This window comes from Heterodontus francisci, chromosome 1, assembly GCF_036365525.1.
Source record: "Heterodontus francisci isolate sHetFra1 chromosome 1, sHetFra1.hap1, whole genome shotgun sequence".
In the NCBI taxonomy this organism is placed as follows: Eukaryota; Metazoa; Chordata; class Chondrichthyes; order Heterodontiformes; family Heterodontidae; genus Heterodontus; species Heterodontus francisci.
Window position 1 is genome coordinate 127,737,075 of NC_090371.1, and position 26,933 is coordinate 127,764,007.

The 26,933-nt window shown below is 43.9% G+C and overlaps 1 protein-coding gene across 1 annotated transcript in view; it reads right to left on the minus strand.

The window, feature by feature from the left end:
* The window catches only part of LOC137372237 (ubiquitin-protein ligase E3A-like), a 59,532-nt gene extending 33,170 nt beyond the window's left edge, over nucleotides 1-26,362 (minus strand). The window contains exons 1-5 of the mRNA XM_068035898.1: nucleotides 26,172-26,362; nucleotides 22,550-22,869; nucleotides 13,743-14,962; nucleotides 8,146-8,290; nucleotides 6,850-7,055 (exon numbers count right to left, since the gene is read on the minus strand). Of these exons, the coding sequence (XP_067891999.1) occupies nucleotides 6,850-7,055; nucleotides 8,146-8,290; nucleotides 13,743-14,962; nucleotides 22,550-22,869; nucleotides 26,172-26,236 (1,956 nt within the window). The 5' untranslated portion in view covers nucleotides 26,237-26,362. The remainder of the gene's footprint in view (nucleotides 1-6,849; nucleotides 7,056-8,145; nucleotides 8,291-13,742; nucleotides 14,963-22,549; nucleotides 22,870-26,171) is intronic.
* Between the last annotated feature and the right edge of the window lie 571 nt (nucleotides 26,363-26,933).

Consider the following 26,933-nt stretch of genomic DNA (forward strand, 5'->3'; position numbering starts at 1 on the left):
TGATGGAGTGGAGGGCAGGACAGATTAAATGACAAAAGGTTTCATCGTACAAAGCCAAAGGGAGTGGTAATGGGATAAGTAAAGAAACAAAAGAAGTAGCTAGAGGAGGTGTGAATGATAGGATAGCAGCCATTCGAGCGCAAAGTAAGGGGATCAAGAAAGAAACAAAAGAAAAAACACATACCAGCTAAAAACTCAAAACAAGTAGAGACAGAGGTTCTGATCTAAAATTGTTAAGCTCGATGTTGAATCCAGAAGGCTGTAAAGTGCCCAGTCGAAAGATGAGGTGCTGTCCCTTGAGCTTGCGTTGTGCTTCATTGGAACTCTGCAACAGGCCAAGGACAGAAAGGTCAGAATGGGAGCAAGGTGGAGACTTGAAATGACAGGCGACTGGAAAGTCAGGGTCATGCTTACGGACTGAAAGCAAGTGTTCCACAAACCGGTCGCCTAGTATGCATTTGGTCTTTTCAATGTGGAGGAGACCACATCGTGAGCAGCAAATTCAGTATATGAAATTGAAAGTACAAGCAAATCACTGTTCAACTCAGGAGTGTTCGAGACCTTGGACAGCGAGAAGGGAGGAAGTAAAAGAGCAAGTGTTGAATCTCCTGTATTTGCATGACAGGGTGCTGTGGGAAAGGGAGCTGGTGTTGGGGAGAGACTGAGGAGTGAACTAGGGTGTCGTGGAGGGAACAGTCCCTTCAGAATGCTGAAAGGGGAGAGGAGGATGCGTTTGGTGGTGGCATCACGATGAGGTGGTGGAAATGGAGGAGGATGATCCCTTGAATACGGAGGCTGGTGGGGTGGAAGGCGAGAACAAGGGGAATCCTATCGTGGTTCTGGGAGGGAGGGGAAGGGGTGAGAGCAGACGTGCGTGACATAGAACAGACACGCACTTCTGCTCTCACCCCATCCCCTCCCTCCCAGAACCACAAAAAGGTTCTCCTTGTCCTCCCCTTCCACCCCCCAGCCTCCGTATTCAATGGATCATCCTCCACTATTTCCAACACCTCCAGCCAACAAACGTATCCTCCCCTCCCCTCTCAGCATTCCGAAGGGACTGTTCCCTCCGTGACACCCCAGTCCACTCCTCAGGTCACCCTCAATCTCCCCTCTCTTTCCTACAGCACCTTTCCATGCAAGCGCAGGATAGGCAACACCTGCCCTTTTACCTCCTCCCTTTTCACTGTCAAGGCCCCAAACACTCCTAAGTGAAACGATTTACTTGTATTTCTTTCAAATTAGCATACTGTATTCCCTGCTCACGATTTGCTCTCCTCTACAATGGGGACAGCAAACACAGTCTGGGTGACTGCTTTGCGGAATACCTCAGATCAGTCTGTAAGCATGACACTGAGCTTTCTGTTACCTGTCATTTCAATTCAAAACCTTGCTCCCACTCTGACCTTTCTGTCCTTGGCCTGCTACAGTGTTCCAATGAAGCTCAATGCAAGCTCAAGGAACAGCACCTCATCTTTCGACTGGGCACTTTTACTGCCATCTGGACTCATCATGGAGTTCAATAATTTTAGATCATGACCTCTGCTTCCATTTTGTTTCGTGTTTTTGGCTAGTTCGTTTTCTCTTTTCTAATCACTTTACTTTGCATATGAACGGCTGCTATCCTGCCATTCACACCTCATCTAGCCACATCTTTTGTTTCTTTACTTGTCCCATTACCAATCCTTTTAGCTTTGCGCCATGAAACCTTTGGTCATTTAACTTATCCTGCCTTCCACCCTACCTCAGCCCTTCCCACCCTCTGCCGCTTTCACTTGCTCACCGGGGAGGCGGTGGCGTAGTGGTATTGTCATTGGACTAGTAACCCAGAGACCCAGGGTATTGCTCTGGGGACATGGGTTCAAATCCCACCACAGCAGAAGGTGGAATTTGAATTCAATTAATAAAGCTAGTCTAATGATGGCCATGAAACCATTGTCGATTGTTGTAAAAACCCATCTGGTTCACTAATGGTTCCTTTAGGGAAGGAAATCTACTGTCCTTACCTGGTCTGGCCTACAGGTGACTCCAGACCCGCAGCAATGTGGCTGACTCTTAAATGCCCTCTGAAATGGCCCAGCAAGCCATTCAGTTGTATCTAACCGCTACGAGGTCAATAAAAAGGAATGAAGCTGGACGGACCTCTCTGCATCGACCTAGGCACCGGAAACGACAACGGCAAATCCAGCCCCGTCGACCCTGCAAAGTCCTCCTTACTAACATCCAAAATTGGGAGAGCTGTCCCACAGACTAGTCAAGCAACAGCCTGACATAGTCATACTCACGGAATCATACCTGATGGACAACGTCCCGGACACTGCCATCACCATCCCAGAGGTGGCGGCACAGTGGTATACAGTTTTTTTTGGGGGGGGGGGGGGGGGAGAGGAGGAGGAGAAGAGTTGCCCTGGGAGTCCTCAACATCGACTTCTAACCCCAGGAAGTTTCATGGCAACAGATCAAACATGGACAAGGAAACCTCCTACTGATTACCACCTACCGCCCTTCCTCAGCTGATGAGCCAGTACTCCTCAATGTTGAACACCACTTGGAGGAAGCACGGAGGGTGGCAAGGGCACAGAATGTACTCTGGGTGAGGGACTTCAATGTCCATCACCAAGAGTGGCTCGGTAGCACCACTACTGACCGAGCTGGCCGAGTCTTAGAGGACATATCTGCTAGACTGGGTATGCGGCAGGTGGTGAGGGAACCAAGAGGGGAAAACATACTTGACCTCGTCCTCACCAATCTGCCTGCCACAGATGCATCTGTCTATGACAGTACTGGTAGGAGTGACTACCGCACAGTCCTTGCGGAGACAAAGTCCCGCCTTCACACTGAGGATACCCTCCTTCTTGTTGTGTGGCACTACCACCGTACTAAATAGGATAGATTTCGAACAGATCTAGCAAGGCAAAACTGGGTAGCCATGAGGCGCTGTGGGCCATCAGCAGCAGCAGCAATGTACTCAACCACAATCTGTAACCTCATGGCCCGGCATATCCCCCACTCTACCATTACCATCAAGCCAGGAGACCAACCCTGGTTCAATGAAGAGTGCAGGAGGGCATGCCAGGAACAGCACCAGGCATACCTCAAAATGAGGTGTCAACCTGGTGAAGCTACAACACAGGACTACTTGCGTGCCAAACTGCATAAGCAGCATGCGATAGACAGAGCTAAGCGATCCCATAACCAACGGATCAGATCTAAGCTCTGCAGTCCTGCCACATCCAGCCGTGAATGGGGGTGGACAATTAAACAACTAACTGGAGGAGGTGGCTCCACAAATATCCCCATCCTCAATGATGGGGGAGCCCAGCACATCAGTGCGAAAGATAAGGCTGAAGCATCTGCAACAATCTTCGGCCAGAAGTGCCAAGTTGATGATCCATCTCGGCCTCCTCCTGAAGTCCCCAGCATCACAGATGCCAGACTTCAGCCAATTCGATTCACTCCGCATGATATCAAGAAGCGACTGAAGGCACTGGATACTGCAAAGGCTATGGGCCCTCACAATATTGCGGCAACAGTACTGAAGACCTGTCCTCCAGAATTTGCCGCGCCCCGCGCCAAGCTGTTCCAGTACAGCTACAACACTGGCATCTACCTGGCAATGTGGAAAATTGCCCAGGTATATCCTGTACACAAAATGTAGGACAAGACCAACCCGGCCAATTACCACCCCATCAGCCTACTCTCAATCAGTAAAGTGATGGAAGATGTCATCAATAGTGCCATCAAGCAGCACTTGCTTAGCAATAACCTGCTCAGTGACGCTCAGTTTAGGTTCCGACAGGGCCACTCAGTTCCTGACCTCATTACAGCCTTGGTTCAAACATGGACAAAAGAGCTGAACTCAAGAGATGTGAGAGTGACTGCCCTTGACATCAAGGCAGCATTTGACCGAGTGTGGCATCAAGGAGCCCTAGCAAAACTGAGGTCAATGGGAATCAGGGGGAAAACTCTCCACTAGTTGGAGTCATACCTAGCACAAAGGAAGATGGTTGTGGTTGTTGGAGGTCAATCACCTCAGTTCCAAGGCATCAGTGCAGGAGTTCCTCAGAGTAGCGTCCTAGGCCCAACCATCTTTAGCTGCTTCATCAATGACCTTCCTTCCATCATAAGGTCAGAAGTGGGGATGTTCGCAGATGATTGCACAATGTTCAGCACCATTCGTGACTCCTCAGATACTGAAGCAGTCCGTGCAAGACTTAGACAATATCCAGGCTTGGGCTGATAAGTGGCAAGTAACATTCACGCCACACAAGTGCCAGGCAATGACCATCTCCAACAAGAGAGAACCTAACCATCTCCCCTTGACATTCAATGGCATTGCCAACGCTGAATCCCCCACTATCAGCTAGGGGCTACCATTGACCAGAAACTGAACTGGAGTAGACATATAAATACAAATATAAAGAGGTCAGAAGCTAGGAATTCTGTGGCGAGTAACTCACCTCCCGACTCCCCAATGCCGGTCTACCATCCACAAGGCACAAGCCAAGAGTGTGATGGCATGCTCTCCACTTGCCTGGATGGGTGCAGCTCCAACACTCAAGAAGCTTAACACCATCCAGGACAAAGCAGCCCGCTTGATTGGCACCCCATTTACAATCATTCACTCCCTCCACCACCGACGCACAGTGTGTACCATCTACAAGATGCACTGCAGCAACGTACCAAGGCTCCATAGACAGCACCTTCCAAACCTGCGACCTCTACCAACTAGAAGGACAAGGGCAGCAAATGCATGGGAACACCACCACCTGCAAGTTCCCCTCCATGTCACACACCATCCTGACTTGGAAGTATATCACCGTTCAAAATCCTGGAACTCCCTTCCTAATAGCACTGTGGGTGCACCTACCCCACATAGACGGCAGAGGTTCAAGAAGGTGGCTCACCACCACCTTCTCGAGGGCAATTAGGGATGGGCAATAAATGCTGGCCTGGCCAGCGACACCCACATCCCATAAATGAATAAAAAGATAACCTATTTCATCAGAACTGAGATATATTAAAAATGTAATGTCACAGACCTGAAATGTCAACTCTGTTTCTCCCCACAGATGCTGCCAGATCTGCTGAATGCTCCCAGCATTTTCTGTTTTTATTTCAATTTCCAGCACCCACAATATTTTCTTTTGTACTGAATTCAATGCGTTGGGAAACAGGGAGCCATTGAAGGCCACTGAGGACAAGCATGAATGGTTTAGGGCAAAATGCGAGTGGCCAAGTTTTGAATGATTTGGAGTTTGAATAAGGCAGAGGTTGGGAGGCCAGCAAGCAGAGGCTGTGTGTAGAGGTAACAAAAGGGTGATTAACAGTTTCAGCAGTGGTGGAGTGAGGCAAGGATGTTTCTGAGGTAGAATCAAGCTATCCTGATGATGGATAGGATGGGGATTTGAAACTTGGTGTACTGTTGAATAGGACAATAAGGTTGTACATCATTTGTCCAGCCTCAGGCAGGGACAAGGGTACAAAGATTTTGACAGTTGCTGCGTAAGATGGCTTGGGATTTTCCCATGTTCAAGGGAGAATTTTAAAATTATTAACAAGCACAGTTTTCTCTTATGTAAAAGGACGAACACTTTGAACAAAAGGGTACTTTCTTAAACTGGTTTTCCTTTTAATTCAGATGATTGATTATCCATTTATTACACAACTGTACATGACAGCAGTAATAAATGGCACTACACTTACATTTAATCTGTTTGTTCTGCATAATCGCTAAGCTGACTGATAACATGTTTCAACTGAGCTATCTGAATAAACTTCAGTTCATTCAGCATAACACACAATTGTGCAAGTTACCAAACATACAATTAAGACATATTTAACAATGCTTGAGATGATATAAAAAATGTGCTAGATGGATAAATAGCATTTTCTCTTTCCAAAAGGTATGAATGGAAGAGTGACAACAGCCTTGAGACACTGGTAGAGGACAAAACGCAAGGGCAAGGTCTTATGGCAATATGCCCAGTCTGGTAACAAATGGCTTCCAAACCCATCCAAGAATCCCCCCTCCCTCCAGTATGTAATTTGAGTGCATTGTCAAGAATACATCATCTACTGTCTCTACACTAAATGTTCACCTTGCAAATTTGTCCTTTCGGACTGTTCCATGGAGCTCATATTTACTGTGATAGCTTGTTCTTTACTGGAAGAACTCAATGCATTTAATTAACTTGTGTGCCTCAGTCGGTAGGACTTTCGCCTCTGAATCACAAGGTTGTGGGTTCAAGCCCCACTCCAGGAAGCAAGCACAAAAATTAATACTGCACTGGAGTATCAGCCTAAAGGCAGTGCTGCACTGTTGGAAGTGTCATCTTTTGGATGAGACACTAAACCGAGCCCGTTTGCCCTGTCAGGTGGACGTAAAAGATCTGTGGCACTATTTTGAAGAGCAGCAGAGTACCCCTAGTGTCTTGGCCAATATTTATCTCTCAAACAACAACACGGAAACAGATTATCTGGTCATTATCACATTGCTATTTGTGGGAGCTTGCTGTGCGCAAATTGGCTGCCACGTTTCCTACATTGCAATAGCGAATACACTTCAAAAAATACTTCATTGCTGTAAAGTGCTTTGGAACTTCTGATGATCATGAAAGGTGCTACATAAATGCAAGGCTTTTCTTTCTTTTTAACTTCAGGTGCTGTGCACAATCTACCTAATCTGGTGGATGGGCATAGTTCATTGAAATCCATTAACAACCACAGTACCCCTTGATTCACTAAATCTATGGTTGATTTGATCATCTTGCAATAGCTATATTTTGTTTATTTAAAATCAATCTGATGAAAATTTACCTCAAGACAGTAGTTACAGTATTAACTTACTGGATGCGAGTCAGCAAGATCTTCTAAAGTTCCCTTCTTGCCCATCAACTTCCTGTAAACCACCATAGGGAAGTGGACATCAAGGATGCAGTGATTGTAGATTGCCAGACCCAGCACTATTCCAATTAGTGTGAATTGTCCATCATTCTCAAAAGAGGTAGGGTTGAACCAGAACAGTTTTGTGTGGCTATCATAAGCAAACATTCCTACAAGAAGGAAAAAGAGACTTCAAGTATTTTACTATGGGCAATAGGGAAATTTAAGTTGACTAACTACTTGGGGCAAAAGGATCTTTAACTTATCCACCTTCCTTTACAGTTTGATAAAACTTGCTGCATCAATCACATGGAATGTGTTTATCCATCTTCAGTTAATGCCACCAGACCCCACTACTCACCCACCACCCCAGTCCATTTAAATTTACCTGAAAACATCAGAACTATATGAATAATAGTCATAACCAGTCAAAATGCCAAGTGAAAGGCAAATGTTAGAACAGGGCTTTTCAGTACACTGAATCACAAATAATATCTTTCCACCTCTTGGACCCATCTGACTTCAGCCTAAAAAGGTAATTGATCTGTTAGGTTCTTAAGTGAAAATAGTTTAGGAGTTTCACTCCAATAATCCATGTGTATCACCATAAAACTGCCTAAAATTGGCACATATCAATAATCACACTCAGAAAAGCCACCAGAACAGCCATGAGAAATGAAAGAACTGATGAGAACTGATGCAGTAGACAAGACTGGAAAATTTGCACTTTTTGGGGAAATGTGCAATGCTGCATTGCTTTGCCCATGAATACTAGATGACACTGTGCAAAAGAGGCAGGGAAAGGGAATTCCATTTTCTGGCACCAACAGCCTCACCATCAATACACAGGATATATGACATCTTGTATAGAACAGTTTATAACAATATTTCAAAACAAAAATAAACCCCTATTTCAGATAACCATTTTCCCCACCTTAAGGTTATTATTTACATTGTAAATTCATCATGTTTGGCTAAACTCAAACAAAAAAACTTCCAACTCTTTCTACAGGACAATCACTTCAGTTTCAAAAGGCATTTCCTTACTTGACACATTTAGCCAGCACCAGATCTGCTCTTTTGGATTATGTTTTCGACGAGTAAAGCAAATAGCAGAGACTAGGGAAACTTCTTCAGCTTTTTTTGTTACTACTAAAGGGTAGGAACTTTATTTAAGCATTTCACCTGATTGAGATGAGGGAAAAAAATCTGCATTCACAGACTGGCTATTTCAAAGATGTACCAAGGTTGAAGAAATACCTATATCTGGATTAAAAATCTCCTCAACCACCAGCTGAAAGAACTCCTTGGAAACTCCACCTTCATCCACTCCTTGTTCCCCCTCGAACTCCACATAAAGCTGTTTTTTCAAATCTGAAGGATTTTCTGTGGCAATCATTTCCAACTGTAAAACACAAATAAGGTATTTTAAAGAAAAATGGTCCATGCACTCAAAGGTAACATGTCAAAAGACAATGCTTTTGGTATTCTAGGAATCCTGAAGAACAAATGTCCCAAATAGGCCCCAAAATTCTGTTCCAGTCTGCACAGTTACCATTTCAAGAAAGAATGGAAGTCACTTCCTTTACAGTGAGTACATTTACACCAGCGGCTTGTAATAAGCACATTCTGTTATGGTATCACTCGGCCTTAAAATGAAGCTTATATGATTACGAGAGAGACAGCAAATGTCATATAGTTCACAGCAAATAATGGATGGTGGATTGTTCCATAAACTGAAGATCAGTACAAAGAAAACAGGCAATCCTTTAAAACTGTTATCTTCAATTCGCCTGTACAATATGGATACATTCCATTAGTGTTTATCAGTTTCAAACATTAGCTTTTATTTTGCATTCTCTGAATCACTGAAAAGTTGATGGCCATACTTAGACAGTCAGCAAATCATCACCAGAAGAGATAGAAGTTGTGCTGGTCCAAATATAGATTTAAGGTTGTGAAATTCTTTGTATTAACCGATGGTTGCATGGTGGGAAAAAAAAAAATGGAAGAAACTATAAATACTTAGAATGAAACTGAAGAGGCAATATCACTTCTGTGACACTGTCCATAACGGAAACAAATCTCAGCAAATAATGCACCGAAAAAAATTCAAAGCTTCCAACTGAAAATTGCTTGTATAAATTAAAATCCTATGTAAAAGATGATTCAGCTCATTGCAGAGGATCACATCACACAAATCTGGAGATATCAAAGTTGCAAAATACAGTGACCTCCCCAAATGAATCCCTTTCTCACTATAAACATATTGGGTGCAGAATCTGCTTGTGCACTCGCCAGCCTGAGATATTTCCTACTCATTTTGATGGACAGGAAAAACATGCTAACGCAGAAAACTCTCGTCATGTAACTCTACTTTAGTCGTATAGTAGTACAGAACTTGAGTATTGCTGAAAATAGAGACAGGTTGTCAAAGCTTTTCCTTTTGCACTCATCAGCAAGAATACCAATGTAAGGGAGAACAACTTTAAACAGTATGAGAACAGAGTGCTGATTAGTTGGCAAGTGAACGCCGAATGTTAGAGGTGTTGCCATGGAGAATGCACCAGTTTATGGTGACTGACAATTAACTGCCAATCTTTGTTTGAAATTTAAACCAGACAGTTTGACTCTGATTGGTCAAGGCATTGCTCTGAGGAACGAACTGATGAACAGCCGTCACTTATTTTGTTTAGCTGAAACAGACGCAATGTGTGCATGTCCTTTCTGTATGCAAAGAACAGGGCCCTGTGTATTCTAGTACATGCAAAAGCGCCACACCGCGAGCCCTACTGACAATCTTAAATTGGTTGTCAACATAATTCTTAGCACATTGAGGATTATTTAGCAAACGTTGTCCAATCGTGGAATCACATCTATTGTTGGACACTGTGTTTTGAGTTTTGCAAGCACAGGCTGGTTGGGTACGGCCTGTAACTTTCCCATTGCCAACATGGGACATGATGTTTGATAGGATATACCTAGCATCACACTGGCATTGAAATTCATATATCACATTACTCATTTGTGTGATAGGGAGATTGAGCAACAGGTGAAGGTTTCACACTACTACTATGCAGTAGCAACACGTGGTGTTCGCCACTAACAGGATGCTGCCGTCAAGCCAAAAAGATGTCCTGCCTATCACACAAATGAGTAGTGTGATATATGAATTTCAATGACAGTGTGATGCTAGATATATAGGCTGTACATCCCAAAGACTGGTGGATCGCATCAAACATGTCCCTTCTGCTGTTCACAATGGGCAAGGTACAGGCTGTACCCACCCAGCCAGTGCTTGCCAAACTCAAAATACAGAGTCCAATATTAGAAGTGATTCCGCAATTATGCTAAATAATCCTCAGTGCTAAGAATTATGCTGACAACCAATTAAAGATTGTCTGTAGGGCTGGTAGTGTGGCGCACGTGCATATACTGGAAGCTACATATATTAATACACAAGGCCCTGTTCTTTGCAAACATAAAGAACATGTACACATTGCACTGTTTCAGCTAAACAAAATAAGTGACAGCCATTTATTTGCTGGTTCATTCCTCGGGGCAATGCCTTGACCAGAGTCAAGCTGCCTGGTTTAAATTTCAAACAAAGTTTGGCAGTTAACTGTCAGTCACCATAAACTGGTGCATTCTCCATGGCAACGCCTCTGCCAAGCCTTCGGGTCCGAAGGCTTCGTAGAGGCATTGCCATGGAGAATGCACCAGTTTATGGTGACTGACAGTTAACTGCCAAACTTTGTTTGAAATTTAAGTTACATGAGAAACTTGTTGCAAAGATTCAGGCCCATGATTTGTAAATAGGGCACCCAAACCAATCCTAAAGTCTTGTCTATATTCAATATTACTTTCTTGCTTTTGTATTCGATGTCCCTATATATAAAACCAGAATCCATTTCTCTTCTTAAAAAAAAATCCTTTTTCCACCTGCAATTCTGTTTTAAAGATATATGTATATGCACCCCAAACTTTCATTCCTCTGATCCATTAAGAATTTTACTATTCAGAATATATTTGGAATCTATGCTCTTTCCTCCAAAATGTAAAAGTAATGCTTCAATTTTACCACTTTGAACTGCATTTGCACATATCTGTCCACTTCTCTTGCAGCCTCCCATATCTTTCTCACCGTTTGAGGTTCAAATTCAGAATTACCAGCAAATTTTGAGATTCTCTCTAGACCCATGTCTAAATTGTTTATATTGGCATGCTAGGCCCCCACCTGTCAAGAACAAGGCACATTAATTTTGTCACGAACATTGATTTTAAACTGTTACTGGAGTGACGAAGACTTGTTAAACAGTTCAGCCATGGCTGGAAAAGACATCTGCATATTAACAGACAGTGCTTGGAAGATCAAAGCAGCCATTCCCTGACATTCAACCCACACTGGACATTTGATCATCAGACGTTGAAGGTGGGGGAGCTCGTTGACTGCTAAGATGGCCGAATACACAATCGGACATGGTCAAACCAGCTAGTCACATGACTAACCTGCAAGGCAACTTGAGTTTTTTGAATTTGTACTAACAGTTTGGGCAGAAAGCGGTTTGCTCCTGGACTGAGCAGATCTCTCCTGTCTGCTCCCATCTCTTTTTCACAAGCCTCTGAATCCACTGAACACACATGAACCCAAAGAGAGAAAAGTCTCCTACAAGAATACTGGGCCCCAACGAAAAGCAAGATCTACCAACAATCAAGGACTCTACAGTGAGCTCGAAGAACGGTCACACAACTCTTCAGATATTGCCTCAAACCTCTCCACTTTATTTTTCTTCTGCTCTTTCATGTCTCTATTTGTATGTGTGTATCGTGTATGCATGCAAGTGTGGGGGCGGTGTGTATCTGTCGGCGTTAACTGAATTACAGTTCAAGTTTAATAAATTTCAACTTTTCAAACCTAAGAAAGCCTGTTTGAGCTGGTTTCTTGGTCTTATAATTGGACAGCAGTGAACAAGGATTCACCAAGGGTGAGCTAAAAACAAGGTGTGTTTAAAATTAAACCCTGTTACACAAAGACCAGGTGAAGGCTAAAACCCTAGACCTCTTTCTCACCTGGTCATAACATATATGGGGAACAAGAGTGGTCTGAGCCCAATTCCCTGGAACATAGCACCAATTACATCTCGTCAATCTGACAAACAGCCATCTATTTTCTATCTTTCAGCCATTCCTCTACCTTTAAAATCATGGGCCTGAATCTTTGCAACAAGTTTCTCATGTAATACTCACTGAACGATTTTTCAAAGCTGATAGTCAGTCTGTTTCCAGTACGAAATCGCTAATTTTACCAGTGAATTGACTTGCTTCCAGTCGTCCATAACAGATATGTCATCTTGGAGCTATCTCAACTCCTAAGACACATTGTTCACTTACCCTTCACCGTTCCAACCCTCCTTAAAGCTGGTTATTAAATGACTGATAAATGCAGGTTTAAGCCCACATCAAGCAGATACCAGGAACACTGCAGGAATAGCATGGTAAAAAAACCTATCAAGAAGAAATCAAGAGAGCCATAGGAACAATGGACTTTCAATAAAAGCATCTGAAAGTCACAGATTCATAGAGAGTTACAGCACCGAAACAGGCCCTTCGGCCCACCGAGTCCGTGCCGACCAACCACCCATTTATACTAATCCTATATTAATACCATTTTTCCCTCTCACGTCCCAACCTTCCCTCAATTCTCCTACCACCTACCTACACTAGAGGCAATTTTTTTTTTTTTTACAATGGCCAATTTACCTATCGACCTGCAAGACTTTGGCATGTGGGAGGAAACCGGAGCGCCCAGAAAAAACCCATGGAAACCACAGGGAGAACTTGCAAACTCCGCAATGGCAGTACCCAGAACCGAACCCGGGTCGCTGGAGCTGTGAGGCTGTGGTGCTAGCCAATTTCAGCACAGTAATCATTTAGTCCATGGTGCAAGCACGGATACAAGCTTCACATAGTAGCTAGCTACTATAATCCTATTTGCCTGCACCCTTTAGACTAGTTTCTTTAAGCATAGGCACAGAGACAATGGGCCGAATACCCTCTTCTGTGCTGCCTCAAACTATGAAGTATTTAAGTCGATGATTGGCTTACCAACAGCCACTTGTAGAATACATTCCATATTTTATAATCCTTTGCAGGAGAAAACAACATTTTTATACGCTCTCTATTGACACTTCTAGCGCTAATTCTAAATCTATGCCTCATTGCAGATTCACCAATTAGTTACTGTTAAATTGCTCAAGACTTACATTACAACTCTTCTTAACCTTTTCTGCTGTAGTAAATAGCCTTAGTTTTTCCAACCATTTATGTCTATCTCTGGTAACACTACAGTTAATGGACATTTTCCTTGTTTCCACTGCTTTCCTTTTGTCTATACATTCTAATTTTCACAGAAAATTAGATGAATTAGCCAGATAAGACCTGTCCTTTACAAATCTATGTTAGTATCCCCAATTAATAAATATCCAAGTATTTACTGTTGTGCCATATCATCTCTTAGCAATTTTCCTACTATTGACATAAAACTAACCAGTCTATCATTATCTGGCTTACGCCTTTATGAAGAACATAACTTGCACCACCCTTTAGCCCTCAGGAGAAATTGCTAAACATAATTTAGAAAAATTATGTTTAGGCACTTGGCTTTTTTTCCCAACATTAGAATTGATGATACTGGCCCCGAAGAATAGAAGGCATTACAGTAAAACACAAATTTCACTGAACAGTTTAACGCCTGTTGAGCATTCTCGGTTAAATCTATTAACAGTTGCACTTAAATAAATTCAGAGAAATGCTTCTAATACAAAAGATTCCTCATCAAACAAAATATTGATACATACCCGCACAAGAGCATCATCAATGACATGATCGCGCCTTACTTTCAGTCGGAGATAAGGTTGAACTTGTTGTCCTTGTACCAAGTTGTATAGCACGGTTATACGTCGTTCACTGAACATTCGAATTCTGTTGTCATAATACAGACCCTGGCTTTTAGTATAGGGGGTAAGGAGGAAGGGACAGGTCAAGAAAGAAAACTTCTTCTCACTGTCTACTTTAAAAAATATGTAGTCTTTATCCATTGCAAGAACATTGTTTAATGACTCATTAACAAATTCATCATAAGGTATCACTGGTCGACAGCAGTCAATAACCCGAAAATTAAGCTCTTTTTCCAAGGGGTCCACCCGAGGACCCTTCTTGTAACGGGTGTCCTCAATCAAAAGGTTCTGATGCAAATTTCCCTCACTGGTTTCTTGCGACAATTCTTCGTCGTCGTTCTCTATGGTCAACATGCCACCCAGCAAATTTGCATAGTACACCATTTTTAGACATTTGGTTGCTGCAACGACGACGTCATCTTCATTTACCAAATTTCGACAACTATAATCATTGCTTATAACTTTGTATGTGATAAGCTGCTGAAAGACCTCAACCATTCTGCGGATATCACTTGAGTTGTATGTTGACCACAGATGGATCAATTTGGCTTGTGCTGACAAAGGAAGCTTGCACATTGCTTTGCAGAACATTGGTAAGGCTCCTTCCAGATACTCAGGACTATGTAGGTTGTGATTTTCCATGACAATTATGAACAGGTTTAGGTAGTTTGAATCTCTGGTGTATGCATTGTGATAACTTAATTCACATTCCACATCTGGTGATAGATACATCAAAGCATTAATCAGTGCAGTTTCTATCCGGTTATGTGCCAATAATTTTTTGTAGACCTTCCGAACAGATTTGATATCGACAGTTAATTCTTCAAGCTTAAATGATTTGCCAGGACAATCACAAGGTTTCTGTTGAGAGCAGCAAGGTGCTGAATGATCAAATCCAGCTACTGCTTGCATTTGAGCACTTTTTTCCAAATTATCTGGACTATTTTCCGTTAAACAACTCAAGCAATTTCTCTTCATCTCAGGTTTCCGAAAGCTCTTAACTAGCGTTTCCGCACGAGAGAAAATCCGGCCAATAACATGCACCAGTGGTGAGAAGTCTCCAGTTTCATTGCATACGCTGAGAATTTCATCCACTTTTTCTTCAGTAAGGTACGTTATGTCTAGCAATAGAAATAAGTCAGTTGTTCAGACAATAAAGCACATAGTTGAAACATTTCTTTCCTACCTATCAAGATAAATTACTAAATTAAAATTTTGCACCAAAACAAACAAGCTATTCCAATTTGTAATCACGCTAATTTAATTTCTGTACACATTCCAGTATTACCAAAAACTGTCAGACTAGACCATTGTCAGTATAAGTTACCATTGGCCATACAATGCAGTTTATTTTTTAAAGACATTTTAGCACTACAGAATCGTTACAGTGCAGAAGGCGGCCATTCAGCCCATCGTGTCTGCACTGGCTCTCGGAAAGAGCAATTCCCTTAGTTCCATTCCCCTGCCTTCTGCCCATAACCCTGCACATTCTTCCTTTTCATATAACTGTCTAATTCCCTTCTGAATGCTTCAATTGAACCTGCCTCCACCACGTTCTCAGGCAGCGCATTCCAGACCTTAACCACTCTCTGCGTGAAAAAGTTTTTCATGTCATTTTTGCTTCTCTTACCAAATACTTGACATCTGTGCCCTCTCATTCTCGATCCTTTCATGAGTGACAACAGTTTCTCTCTATCTACTCTGTCCAGACCCCTCATGATTTTGAATACTTTCATCAAATCACCTCTCAGCCTTCTCCAAGGAGAACAGTCCTAACTTCTCCAATCTAACTTCATAACTGAAATTCCTCATCCCTGGAACCATTCTCGTGAAACTTTTCCGTACTCTCTCCAATGCCCTTACGTTTTTACTCAAGTGCGGCGCCCAGAATTGTATGCAATACTCAATCTGAGGCCGAACTAGTGTCTCATACAAGTTCAACGTAACTTCCTTGCTCTTATACTCTATGCCCCTATTAATAAAGCCCAGGATACTGTATGCTTTATTAACTGCTCTCTCAACCTGTCCTGCCACCTTCAATGACTTATGCACATATACACCCAGGTCCCTCTGCTCCTGCACCCACTTTAGAATTGCACCCTTTATTCTGTAGTGTCTCTCCACATTCTTCCTACCAAAATGAATCACTTTACATTTCTCTGCATTGAACATCATCTGCCACCTGTCTGCCCATTCCACCAATTTGTCTATGTCCTTTCGAAGTTCGACACTATCCTCCTCACAGCTCACAATGCTTCCAAGTTTCATATCATCTGCAAACTTTGAAACTGTGCCCTGTACACCAAGGTCAAGGTCATTAATATATATATCAGGAAAAGCAAGGGTCCCAATACTGATCCCTGGGGAACTCCAATACAAATCTTCCTCCAGCCCAAAAAACATCCATGAACCACTACTGTTTCCTGTCACCCAGCCAATTTGTATCCATGTTGCTACCGTCCCTTTTATTCCATAAGCTACAAGTTTGCTCACAAGTCTCTTGTGTGGCACTGTATCAAATGCCTTTTGAAAGTCCACATACACCACATCAACAGCATTGCCCTCATCAACCCTCTCTATTATCTCCTCAAAAAACTCCAGCAATTTAGTTAAACATGATTTTCCCTCAAGAAATCCATGCTGGCTTTCCTTAATTAACTCGCATTTGTCCACATAACTACTGATTTGGTCACAAATTATTTTTTTCTAGAAGTTTTCCCACCACCAAAGTTAAACTGACTGGCCTGCAGTTTCTGGGATTATCTTTAAGTCTTTTATGAACAAGGGTGTAATGCTTGCAATTCTCCAGTCCTCTGGCACCACCCCGAGTCTAAGGAAGACTGAAAAATGATGGCCAGTGCTTCTGCAATTTCCACCCTCACTTTCCTCAGTATCTTTGTTTACATCTCATCTGGCCCTGGTGCCTTACCACTTTAACTAAAGACAGCCTATCTAATACTTCCTCTTAATCAATTTTAAACCCCTCTAGTGTCTGACTTAACTGCTCTAAAAACATTACCAAGGAAGAAGATGCAACCCAGGCAAAGACAGATGCAAAGTATTAATTTAATACCTCAGCTTTGCCCTCTGCCCCCATGTGTAAATCCCCTTTCTGGGCCTAATCAGCCCCACTCCCCCTTTTACTATTTATATGCCGATAGAAAACTTTGGGATTTTCTTCACTGCTCGCTTTACTTCTCTTAATTGCTTTTTCACATCCCCTCTGGACCTTCTGTATTCAGCCTGGTTCTCAATAGTATTTTCTACTTGGCATCTGTCATAAGCACACTTTTTCTTCTTTATCTTAATCTCTACCTCTTTTGTCATCCAGGGTGCTCTGGATTTGTTTGTCCTACTTTTCCACATCGAGGGAACATACCTCGACCATGCCCGAACAATCACGTCTTTGAAGGTAGCCCATTATTCAACTACCAGCTTTTGACTCCAATTTATTCGCTCCCCAGCTCCATTCTTACCCCACTGAAATTGGCCTCCCCCCACCCCATTAAGTATTCTTACCATGGATTGCTCTTTGTCCTTTGCCACAGTCAGCCTAAATCTTATGATACAATGATCACTATCCCCTCAATGCTCTCCTACTGATACTTGATCCACTTGGCCCACCTCATTCCCAAGAACCAGGTCTAGCAGTGCCTCCTTTCTTGTTGGACTAGCAACATACTGTTGTAGAAAACTTTCCTGAACACACTCTAGGAACTCTTGCCCCTCACTGCCCTTTACACTACTATTATCCCAGTCTATGTTTGGATAACTAAAGTTTCCCATTATAGCTACCCTATAATTTTTGCACCTCTCTGTAATTTCCTTGCAAATTTGTTCCTTCACGTCCTTCCCACTAGCTGGTGGCCTATAGACAACACTGAGCAATGTAACTGCACCTTTTTTGTTCTTCAACTCTAGCCAAATTGATTCTGCCCTCAACCCCTCTGGGACATCCTTTTTCTCCAGCACTGCAATGCTCTCCTTTATCAATACCACCACCACTCTCCCCACAACCCTTTCCCCTTTCCTGAACACCTTGTATCTAGGAATATTTAACACCCAGTCCTGCCCTTCTTTGAGCCAGTTCTCTGTTATAGCCACATCATCATATTTCCACATGGCAATCTGCGTCTGTACCTCACCAGTCTTATTAACCACACTCTGTGCATTCACATATATGCACATTAACCCTGATTCAGACTTTATTACTTTCTCCCTTACTCTGACCCCACCTAATAATGTACTATTCTCTACTCTCATGCTATCTCCCCCAGCATTCTGTGCACCTGAGTATTCCTCTCTAATGCTTGCTCCTGATTCCCACACCCCAGACAAGTTACCACTTTTGCTTCCCTCCAATCTGAGCTCCCTCTCAGGTTCCCAGCCCCCTGACAATTTCACTTAAATCGTCCCCAACAGCACTAGCAAATCTCCCTGCGAGGATATTTGTCCCAGCCCTGCTAAGACGCAATCTGTCTATCCTGTACAGGTCCCATCTGCCCCAGAACCGGTCCCAATATCTCATAAATCTGATGCCTTCCCTCCACCAGTTCTCCAGCCACGTGTTCAATCGCTCAATTCTCCTATTGCTATGCTCACTTACACTTGGGACCGGAAGCAATCTTGTGATTACTGCTTTTGAGGTCCTGCTTTTTAATCTCCTTGCTAAGCTCCCTAAAATCTGCTTCAGGACCTCATCTTACCTATGGCATTGGTACCAATGTGGACCACGACCTCTGGCTGTTCACCCTCCCCCAAAAGAATTTCCTGCAGTCTCTCAGTGACATCCTTGACCCTGGCACCAGGGAGGCAACACACCATTATGGAGTCACGTTTACTGCCATAGAAACGCCTGTCTGTTCTCAGCTCATCAAGCGCCTGGAAACTAAAAACAATTACAAATGAAAATTTGCAAACATAGCTTTATAAAAAAATCTTTTAGTTAATCTTAGTGAAATTTGAAATGAACTACTATTGCACCTTGGACAATATTTTTTAAAATTCTTTTCTTTCTAATGCCAGGTAATGAAATCAAATCAAGATCATCAGCACTACCTTGGAAGCTAACTTCAAGCTGGATGTACTGGAATAGGCATAAAAACAAAACCTGGGAGAACTACAAAATACATGAAGCATTACCTTATGCAAATATCACCTCTGCATTTAATTCTAAAGCTAATAAATCATGCAAAAAAGGCCATTACTTCAACCCCTCTCCAGGGAGAACATGAACAGCTGAAGTGGCAAGTTCAGTTTGAAAGAAAAGGCACTCCAGGTGCAAGAAATTCTAAGTGTACTTACTTCCAGAAATAGCCACATGGTAGAATGTAAAACAGAAAACAACTTGTTTGGAAAAGTTTATCTCAAGGACTTCTCTAGAGTTTAGAGCATCGACTGCATAAACATTTTAACGACATTCAGGAACGGAGGTCAAAAATGTTCTTTTTAAGAAAAAAGCACATTTTCATAAGACATTAAGTTGACAATTAAGAATTCAGAGTAACCATTGCCTCATAAATGCAATGCCACTGCTGTGCTCTTGTACTTGACTGTTGCAACAATTAAAAGATTGAAGTCCTTACCCTGAAATTTGATTAGTGCCTTAACATTTCTGAAGGAAACTTACCACATATCAAATTCTACAGTAACCTAACCTTGGAAAAATCAAGTAGATTTGTTATTTTATTTCATTGAGTAACAATGCTGCAGACAACAAATACTATCAAAACAAAACAATGATATTCGAGTTACCCAGTAGCTGCATCAATCAATAGAACACTTTGAAAAGACCTTTTTAAATTTAAAACATTTTTCCTAGATTCTAATTCCAAACCAACTCTTGGCTAAAATAGTACTGGAGTATGATACCTGCCTTCTCACAAAATTATGCTACTTTATGACACAATTATGACACAAAGATTGGCCGAGTGGTTAACAGTGAGGTTGAGTGTCTTGGGTTACAGGAAGATATAGACGGGATGGTCAAATGGGCAGAAAAGTGGCAGATGGAATTTAACCCTGAAAAGTGTGAGGTGATGCACTTAGGAAGGAGTAATGTGACACGACAGTATTCAATGAATGGCCTGACACTGGGAAGTTCCGAGGAACAAAGGGACCTTGGCGTGTTTGTCCATAGATCTCTGAAGGCAGAATGGCAGGTTAATAGGGTGGTGAAAAAGGCATATGGGACATTTGCCTTTATCAATCGAGGCATAGATTACAAAATCACTGGGGCGGCACAGTGGCGCAGTGCTTAGCACCGCAGCCTCACAGCTCCAGCGACCTGGGTTCAATTCCCGGTACTGCCTGTGTGGAGTTTGCAAGTTCTCCCTGTGTCTGCGTGGGTTTCCTCCGGGTGCTCCGGTTTCCTCCCACACGCCAAAGACTTGCAGGTTGATAGGTAAATTGGCCATTATAAATTGCCCCTAGTATAGGTAGGTGGTAGGGAAATATAGGGAGGGGTGGGGATGTGGTAGGAACATGGAATTAGTGTAGGATTAGTATAAATGGGTGGTTGATGGTCGGCACAGACTCGGTGGGCCGAAGGGCCTGTTTCAGTGCTGTATCTCTAAACTAAACTAAAACTAAACTAAAAGCATGTTGGAGTTGTATAGAACTTTGGTAAAGCCACAGCTGGAGTACTGTGTGCAATTCTGGTCGCCACATTATAGGAAGGATGTGATTGCACTGGAGGGGGTGCAGAGGCGATTCACCAGGATGGTGCCTGGGATGGAACATTTAAGCTATGAAGAGAGGTTGGATAGGCTTGGGTTGTTTTCACTGGAGCAGAGAAGACTGAGGAGTGACCTGATTGAGGTGTACAAGATTATGAGGGGCATGGACAGGGTGGATAGGGAGCAGCTGTTCCCCTTAGTTGAAGGGTCAGTTACAAGGGGGCCACAAGTTTAAGGTGAGGGTCAGGAGGTTTAAGGGGGATTTGAGGAAGAACTTTTTTACCCAGAGGGTGGTGACAGTCTGGAATGCACTGCCTGGGAGGCTGGTAGAGGCGGGGTGCCTCACATCCTTTAAAAAGTACCTAGATGATCACTTGGCACGTCATAATATTCAAGGCTATGGGCCAAGTGCTGGAAAATGGGATTAGGTAGACAGGTCAGGTGTCTTTAATGCAGCGGTGCAGACTCGATGGGCCGAAGGGCCTCTTCTGCACTATATTATTCTGTGATACTTTTCTTTGGAAAACACACATGACAACAACTTGCAAGTTTATAGCACCTTTAGTGTAGAAAAAATTCCCAAGGCATTTCATAAAGGCACAAATGCAAACACCAGAAGTAGTGACCAAAAGCTCATCGAAGAGCTGGGTTTTAATAAAGGCATAAAAAGAGAAAGGAGGTGGAGAGACAGGGTTTGGGGGAGGGGGGGGGAGGGGAGGGGAGGGGGGGGGAGGGGAGGGGAGGGGGGGGGAGGGGAGGGGAGGGGGGGGAGGGGAGGGGGGGGAGGGGAGGGGAGGGGGGGGGAGGGGGGGGGAGGGGAGGGGAGGAGGGGGGAGGGGAGGAGGGGGGAGGGGGAGAGGGGGGAGGGGGAGAGGGGGGAGGGGGAGAGGGGGGAGGGGGAGAGGGGGGAGGGGGAGAGGGGGGAGGGGGAGAGGGGGGAGGGGGAGAGGGGGGAGGGGGAGAGGGGGGAGGGGGAGAGGGGGGAGGGGGAGAGGGGGGAGGGGGAGAGGGGGGAGGGGGAGAGGGGAGGGGGAGAGGGGAGGGGGAGAGGGGAGGGGGAGAGGGGAGGGGGAGAGGGAGAGGGAGAGGGGAGGGGAGGGGGAGAGGGGAGGGGGGAGAGGGGAGGGGGGAGGGGGGAGGGAGGGGAGGGAGGGGAGGGGGGGGAGGAGGGGAGGGGAGGGGAGGGGAGGGGAGGGGAGGGGGAGGGGAGGGGGGGGAGGGGAGGGGAGGGGAGGGGAGGGGAGGGGAGGGGAGGGGAGGGGAGGGGAGGGGAGGGGGGAGGATGAAGGGGAGGGGAGGGGAGGGGGGAGGATGAAGGGGAGGGGAGGGGAGGGGAGGGGGGAGGATGAAGGGGAGGGGAGGGGGGAGGATGAAGGGGAGGGGAGGGGAGGGGAGGGGGGGGGAGGATGAAGGGGAGGGGGGAGGGGGGGGGGAGGATGAAGGGGAGGGGGGAGGGGGGGGGGAGGATGAAGGGGAGGGGGGAGGGGGAGGGGCGGGAGTGGTTGGAGTGGGCTTGGGTGATTTGGAAGGGAAGGTGTTAGGCCAAAATGGCTGAAGACACAGCTGCCAATAGTGCAGTGAAAGGGCACTACAGGTCAAAGTCAGGAATGAATGGTGGTGGGGGGGGTGGCGGTTGTAGGGCTGGAGCAGGTTACAGAGACAGGGACAGGCCAGGACATGAAGGGATTTAAACAGGAGAACAGGAATTTTAAATTTAACATGTTTGGGGGGCCAGGAGTTGATACAAATCAGAAGGACAGGGGAAGGGAATAGCGATGCTCACAACCAGCAGGCTTGGTGGGTGGTAAAGTAAGCTAGAGAGGGGAATGGGGCATTTGAGGTTGTGCTTTATAAGCAGCAATAGTTGTCTCAAATGGGTTCTTCAGAGAGAAAAAGAGCATGTTTAAGACTAATAATGATTTAGTATTTGATCATCTCATGGAATACCAATTTTTAAAAAAATAAGCAAGACAGTAAACCCAAGACTTTGCTAATGAATATTCAGCCTACAAGGAAAAACATAAGCCTTACTTTGAAAGTTGTCCTGCTGCTGTTTCTTACCACAGATCACATCAAAGTCACTCTCAACAGCCTTGCAGTTTTTATGCTTGTACTTGTCAGGTGAAACATTTTGGGAAAGCAGAGATCTTGGTTTCTTAGTGGGCCAAGTTGCACATAGTTCTGCCCTGGCCCGATACAGTTCCAGAGCTCTGGCCGCAGCTCGATTATTGTCCAACTGCTTGAAACCTGGGCAGGAAGCACAGTTCTCATTGGCACAGAACTCATTTCCACAGCCTTGTGTTAACTGACAGTAGTAACTTTCAATCAATTGCTTGGCAGCTTCTCGCTTCCTACAAGAAATAAAAAAAATGATGTAGATCAGTATTAAAATCTCAACTTCACTGGAAATATATTGTGGTTTCAGAACTATTTGTGGGTTAACTCTTGATGTAAGCAAGTATTCTCTGACTTCAATGCAGAGTCAACTATTAGATTTTACATAATTAAAATCAAATCACTCAAAGTAAGCCTAACTGCAATTATGCAACTTAGAATTTAGGTGTTGACACTGGTATCCAAGAAGCCATCAGATTTCTATATTTTTCTGCATTGGTTGAATTATTAGGTTATTAGGCCATACATTAAAATAATAGCAGTTTACTTTGTAGAGGTGGGACAGATAGGCCCGAGCGTGTCTGTATTTGCAGAAGTCCCCCACTTAGGAAAATGAGAAAACAAGAGTTACAGGAATTTATCTGGAAAAGTGATTGAGGTCTGACAGTTTGCAACCAGTGCAAGATCCTCATTCTAGAAAACTTTGAAGCCTAACATCACAAGTAGTAATTACCACCATTTTGACCAGCACAACATAAAAGAAAGTAAATCCTTTTGCACAGCAATGTAGAACATTGGCATCTACCCAGGATTTCCAGAGTTGGGTCCTGAACTCAGCTGTGTAAAGGAAGGTTTCAAATAAAGACCAGATTCTTTCTCAAAGAGAGGAAGAGGGTAAAATGTCATCTTCACCCACAAGCACACATCTTCTAATTTCTGGTGTTAAAGCATCATTAACAAGGGTCCAGAAAATTGTGCCTAGACCTAAAAGGAGGAAAACTGAAGTTTAAGTGAATTTTGCATTGTGTACTGCCCAATTTGACTTCCTATTGAAACTGGATTATTGTCCCATAGATTCCATAGTGTATGTTATACAATAGTTTCTTCACCTTTTCCCTATCACATAAAAGTTCTGAAGCTTTTCTATAAAGGGTGGAGGGAAGCACTTTACTCTTTTAATTTTATCTGATTCTGGCTTCTGGTCTCTTAACAGAAACACAGATATGATAACATGGAAATAGGCCCTTCAGGACAACCAATCTATGTTGGTGTTTATCCCTCCATTCAAACAAAATAGCTCTAATAATATTTCCAATATCCCTTCATCCAGAAGATTATATTTTACAAATCCTATCTACTATTTTAAGAAAAACCTGCTCTATAAAACAATTTAAAAGATCATAAGCTGCTAAATAAACTTCAATAGCTGGTACAACTGATATATCCTGCAAATCAGATAACCAACTCGCACATGCATTCGACACAAATAAGTGGAAGATACATTGTTGATCCCACAAAACAATTTTACACAAATTATTCCCTTAACATTTCTGTTCCTATGCTAGACAAGTGTTTTAGATTTAGATTTTTAAGATTTAGAGATACAGCACTGAAACAGGCCCTTCGGCCCACCGAGTCTGTGCCGACCATTAACCACCCATTTATACTAATCCTACACTAATCCCATATTCCTACCACATCCTCACCTGTCCCCTGTCCCTATATTCCCCTACCACCTACCTATACTAGTGGCAATTTATAATGGCCAATTTACCTATCAACCTGCAAGTCTTTTGGCTGTGGGAGGAAACCGGAGCACCCGGAGGAAACCCATGCAGACACAGGGAGAACTTGCAAACTCCACACAGACAGTACCCAGAATTGAACCCGGGTCGCTGGAGCTGTGAGGCTGCAGTGCTAACCACTGCGCCGCCCTAACTTACAGATCCACTTCAAATGAGCCGCTGACTCAACTAACCAATGAACAGAGTCCCTGCATTTAGTTTTGACAACTGCAGAATTACTAATTCTGTGCTTTAGAAAAGGTAGCCACCATTAGGTGTTACATCACTAATTCATAGTGGAATAAAAGTATGCTCCACTCGGGCGACACAGTGGCTAGCACTGCAACCTCACAGCTCCAGTGTCCCGGGTTCGATTCTGGGTACTGCCTGTGTGGAGCTTGCAAGCTCTCCCTGTGACTGCGTGGGTTTCCGCCAGGTGCTCCGGTTTCCTCCCACAGCCAAAGACTTGCAGGTTGATAGATAAATTGGCCATTATAAATTGCCCCTAGTGTAGGTAGGTGGTAGGAGAATTGTGGGGATGTGGTAGGAGAATGTAGAATTAGTATAAAATGGGTGGTTGATGGTTGGCACAGACTCGGTGGGCCGAAGGGCCTGTTTCAGTGCTGTATCTCTAAAGAAAATAAATTGTTTGTACTTGTGATGGAAAGCTATCAGATGATATCAGAATACAACTTTGCAATGAATTCAACCTCTAAGGTTCTCAAAGTAAGCAGAAAAAAGTAAACAATGAGAGAATAGGAAGAGAACATAGTTTAAAACCTTTCATTTCTCATTTTATTCAATTCACGCTGTTCTTAATTTTTCTTTTTGGACAATCCTTCAGCCATTCCCTGATCTTTATTTTTAACAGTGGGAATCAAATACTTAAAACTGAGAGAGCAGGATGTCAGGCACGCTGCCCAGCACCACCCCTTGCCATCCTGTGTCCCTCCCACTTCCCATCTCCAAGAGCCAGATAAAATCCAGCGCAGGTGGTCATAGGTTCAAGGTCCACTTCAGGGTCCTCAACACGCAAGCCAAGTTGGCACTTCAGTGCAGTACTAAGGGAAAGTTACACTGTAGGAGGCACCATCTTTCAGAAGAGACAACAAACTGATGTCCTATCTTCCCTCTCGGGTGGGTGTAAAAGATCCCATGGCTCAATTTGAATAACACTGTCTGGCCCACTGTCCTGGCCAAAATTTACACCTCAACAAACTTCTCTCACAAAAAAACTAGTCATTTGTCTCATTGGACTTTTTTGAAACTACAAAGGTTGAAAAGAGTTATTATAAAATTCAGATACTGTGAACGAAGATCTTTTAAGAGTGATCTTTGGGACGTTGTGAATAGGCAAGATCTGTTGCGCATAAACACCAGCTTGTGCACATGTAGAAGTCTGAACTCCGTTACTTCAGAATTAATTTGACGTCTTCGCGTCGAGTAGTTAAAGGAAAGATGCCGTCGAGTCTTCCGGGTTTACTAATCTTTTACAGCAATAAAGCAGACATGGCTGTAACTACGTTACTAGAAGCCTGGAAACTCCTGGATTAAAGGAAAACTGTCCTACTCTTCAGACGCTAAAACCTTGGCGGTTTCAAGCCAAGGCCCAGCCACCCAGGCCACGATAGACACGCCTGTTTCAGGAGGTTGAAGCCCCGCCTGAGCCGGGCGGGCTCTGCCTGCTCCATTTCCAGCACTGTCCCCGGTCGGTTAAGGCCTGGCTGGGCTCAGCTAAACATGGGGACACTCACCGCTTGAGACTCGCCGGAGAAGGGGCGAGCAGCGTGACCGGGACATTCGTGTCAGGGGAAGTCATGCGAGTCCGGTAAGAGATACAGCAGCGAGCGACAGTAATAGGAGCCGATAGTGGCCAATTTTCACCATAAACATTCGACACGTTCACAGCACCGCCCCCTCCTGCAGCTTCCGGCACGTGTTCGGCATAGGTTTGGTCTGGTGCTCTGACTCCCAGCTGCTGTGCTCTGCGCAGGATCAGTGAGAGGCTGCGAAGCAATGCATCAATGATCCTTCTGGCCTGGAGGGTCTGGTCAAACCTGCTTTTCCAGAATGAGATTTGTGGTGTGCAGATTGCATTGATCACAGAAAATGCTGGAAATACTCAGCAGGTCAAGCAGCATCTGTGCAGAGAAAATCAAAGTTAACGTTTCAGAGTTCTTTTGAAAGGTCACAGACCTGAAACGTTAACTGTACTCTCCATAGATGCTGCCTGACCTGCTGAGTATTTCCAGCATTTTTTGTTTTTGTTTCAGATTTACAGCATCCGTGGTATTTTACTTCAGCATTTATCGCACACTGTCTTGATATTAAGTGGGGCACCCTGACCATCTACACCGCAACTCAGCTCCTGTTTCAGTTCAGCTGCTGCTAAAACCCTTATCCATGCCTTTGTTACCTCTAAATTTAACTATGCCTGGCTGGCTTCCCATTTCCCATCTTATATAAAATTGAAATAAAAACAAAAAGTGATGGAAATGTGAGAATAAGAAATACTG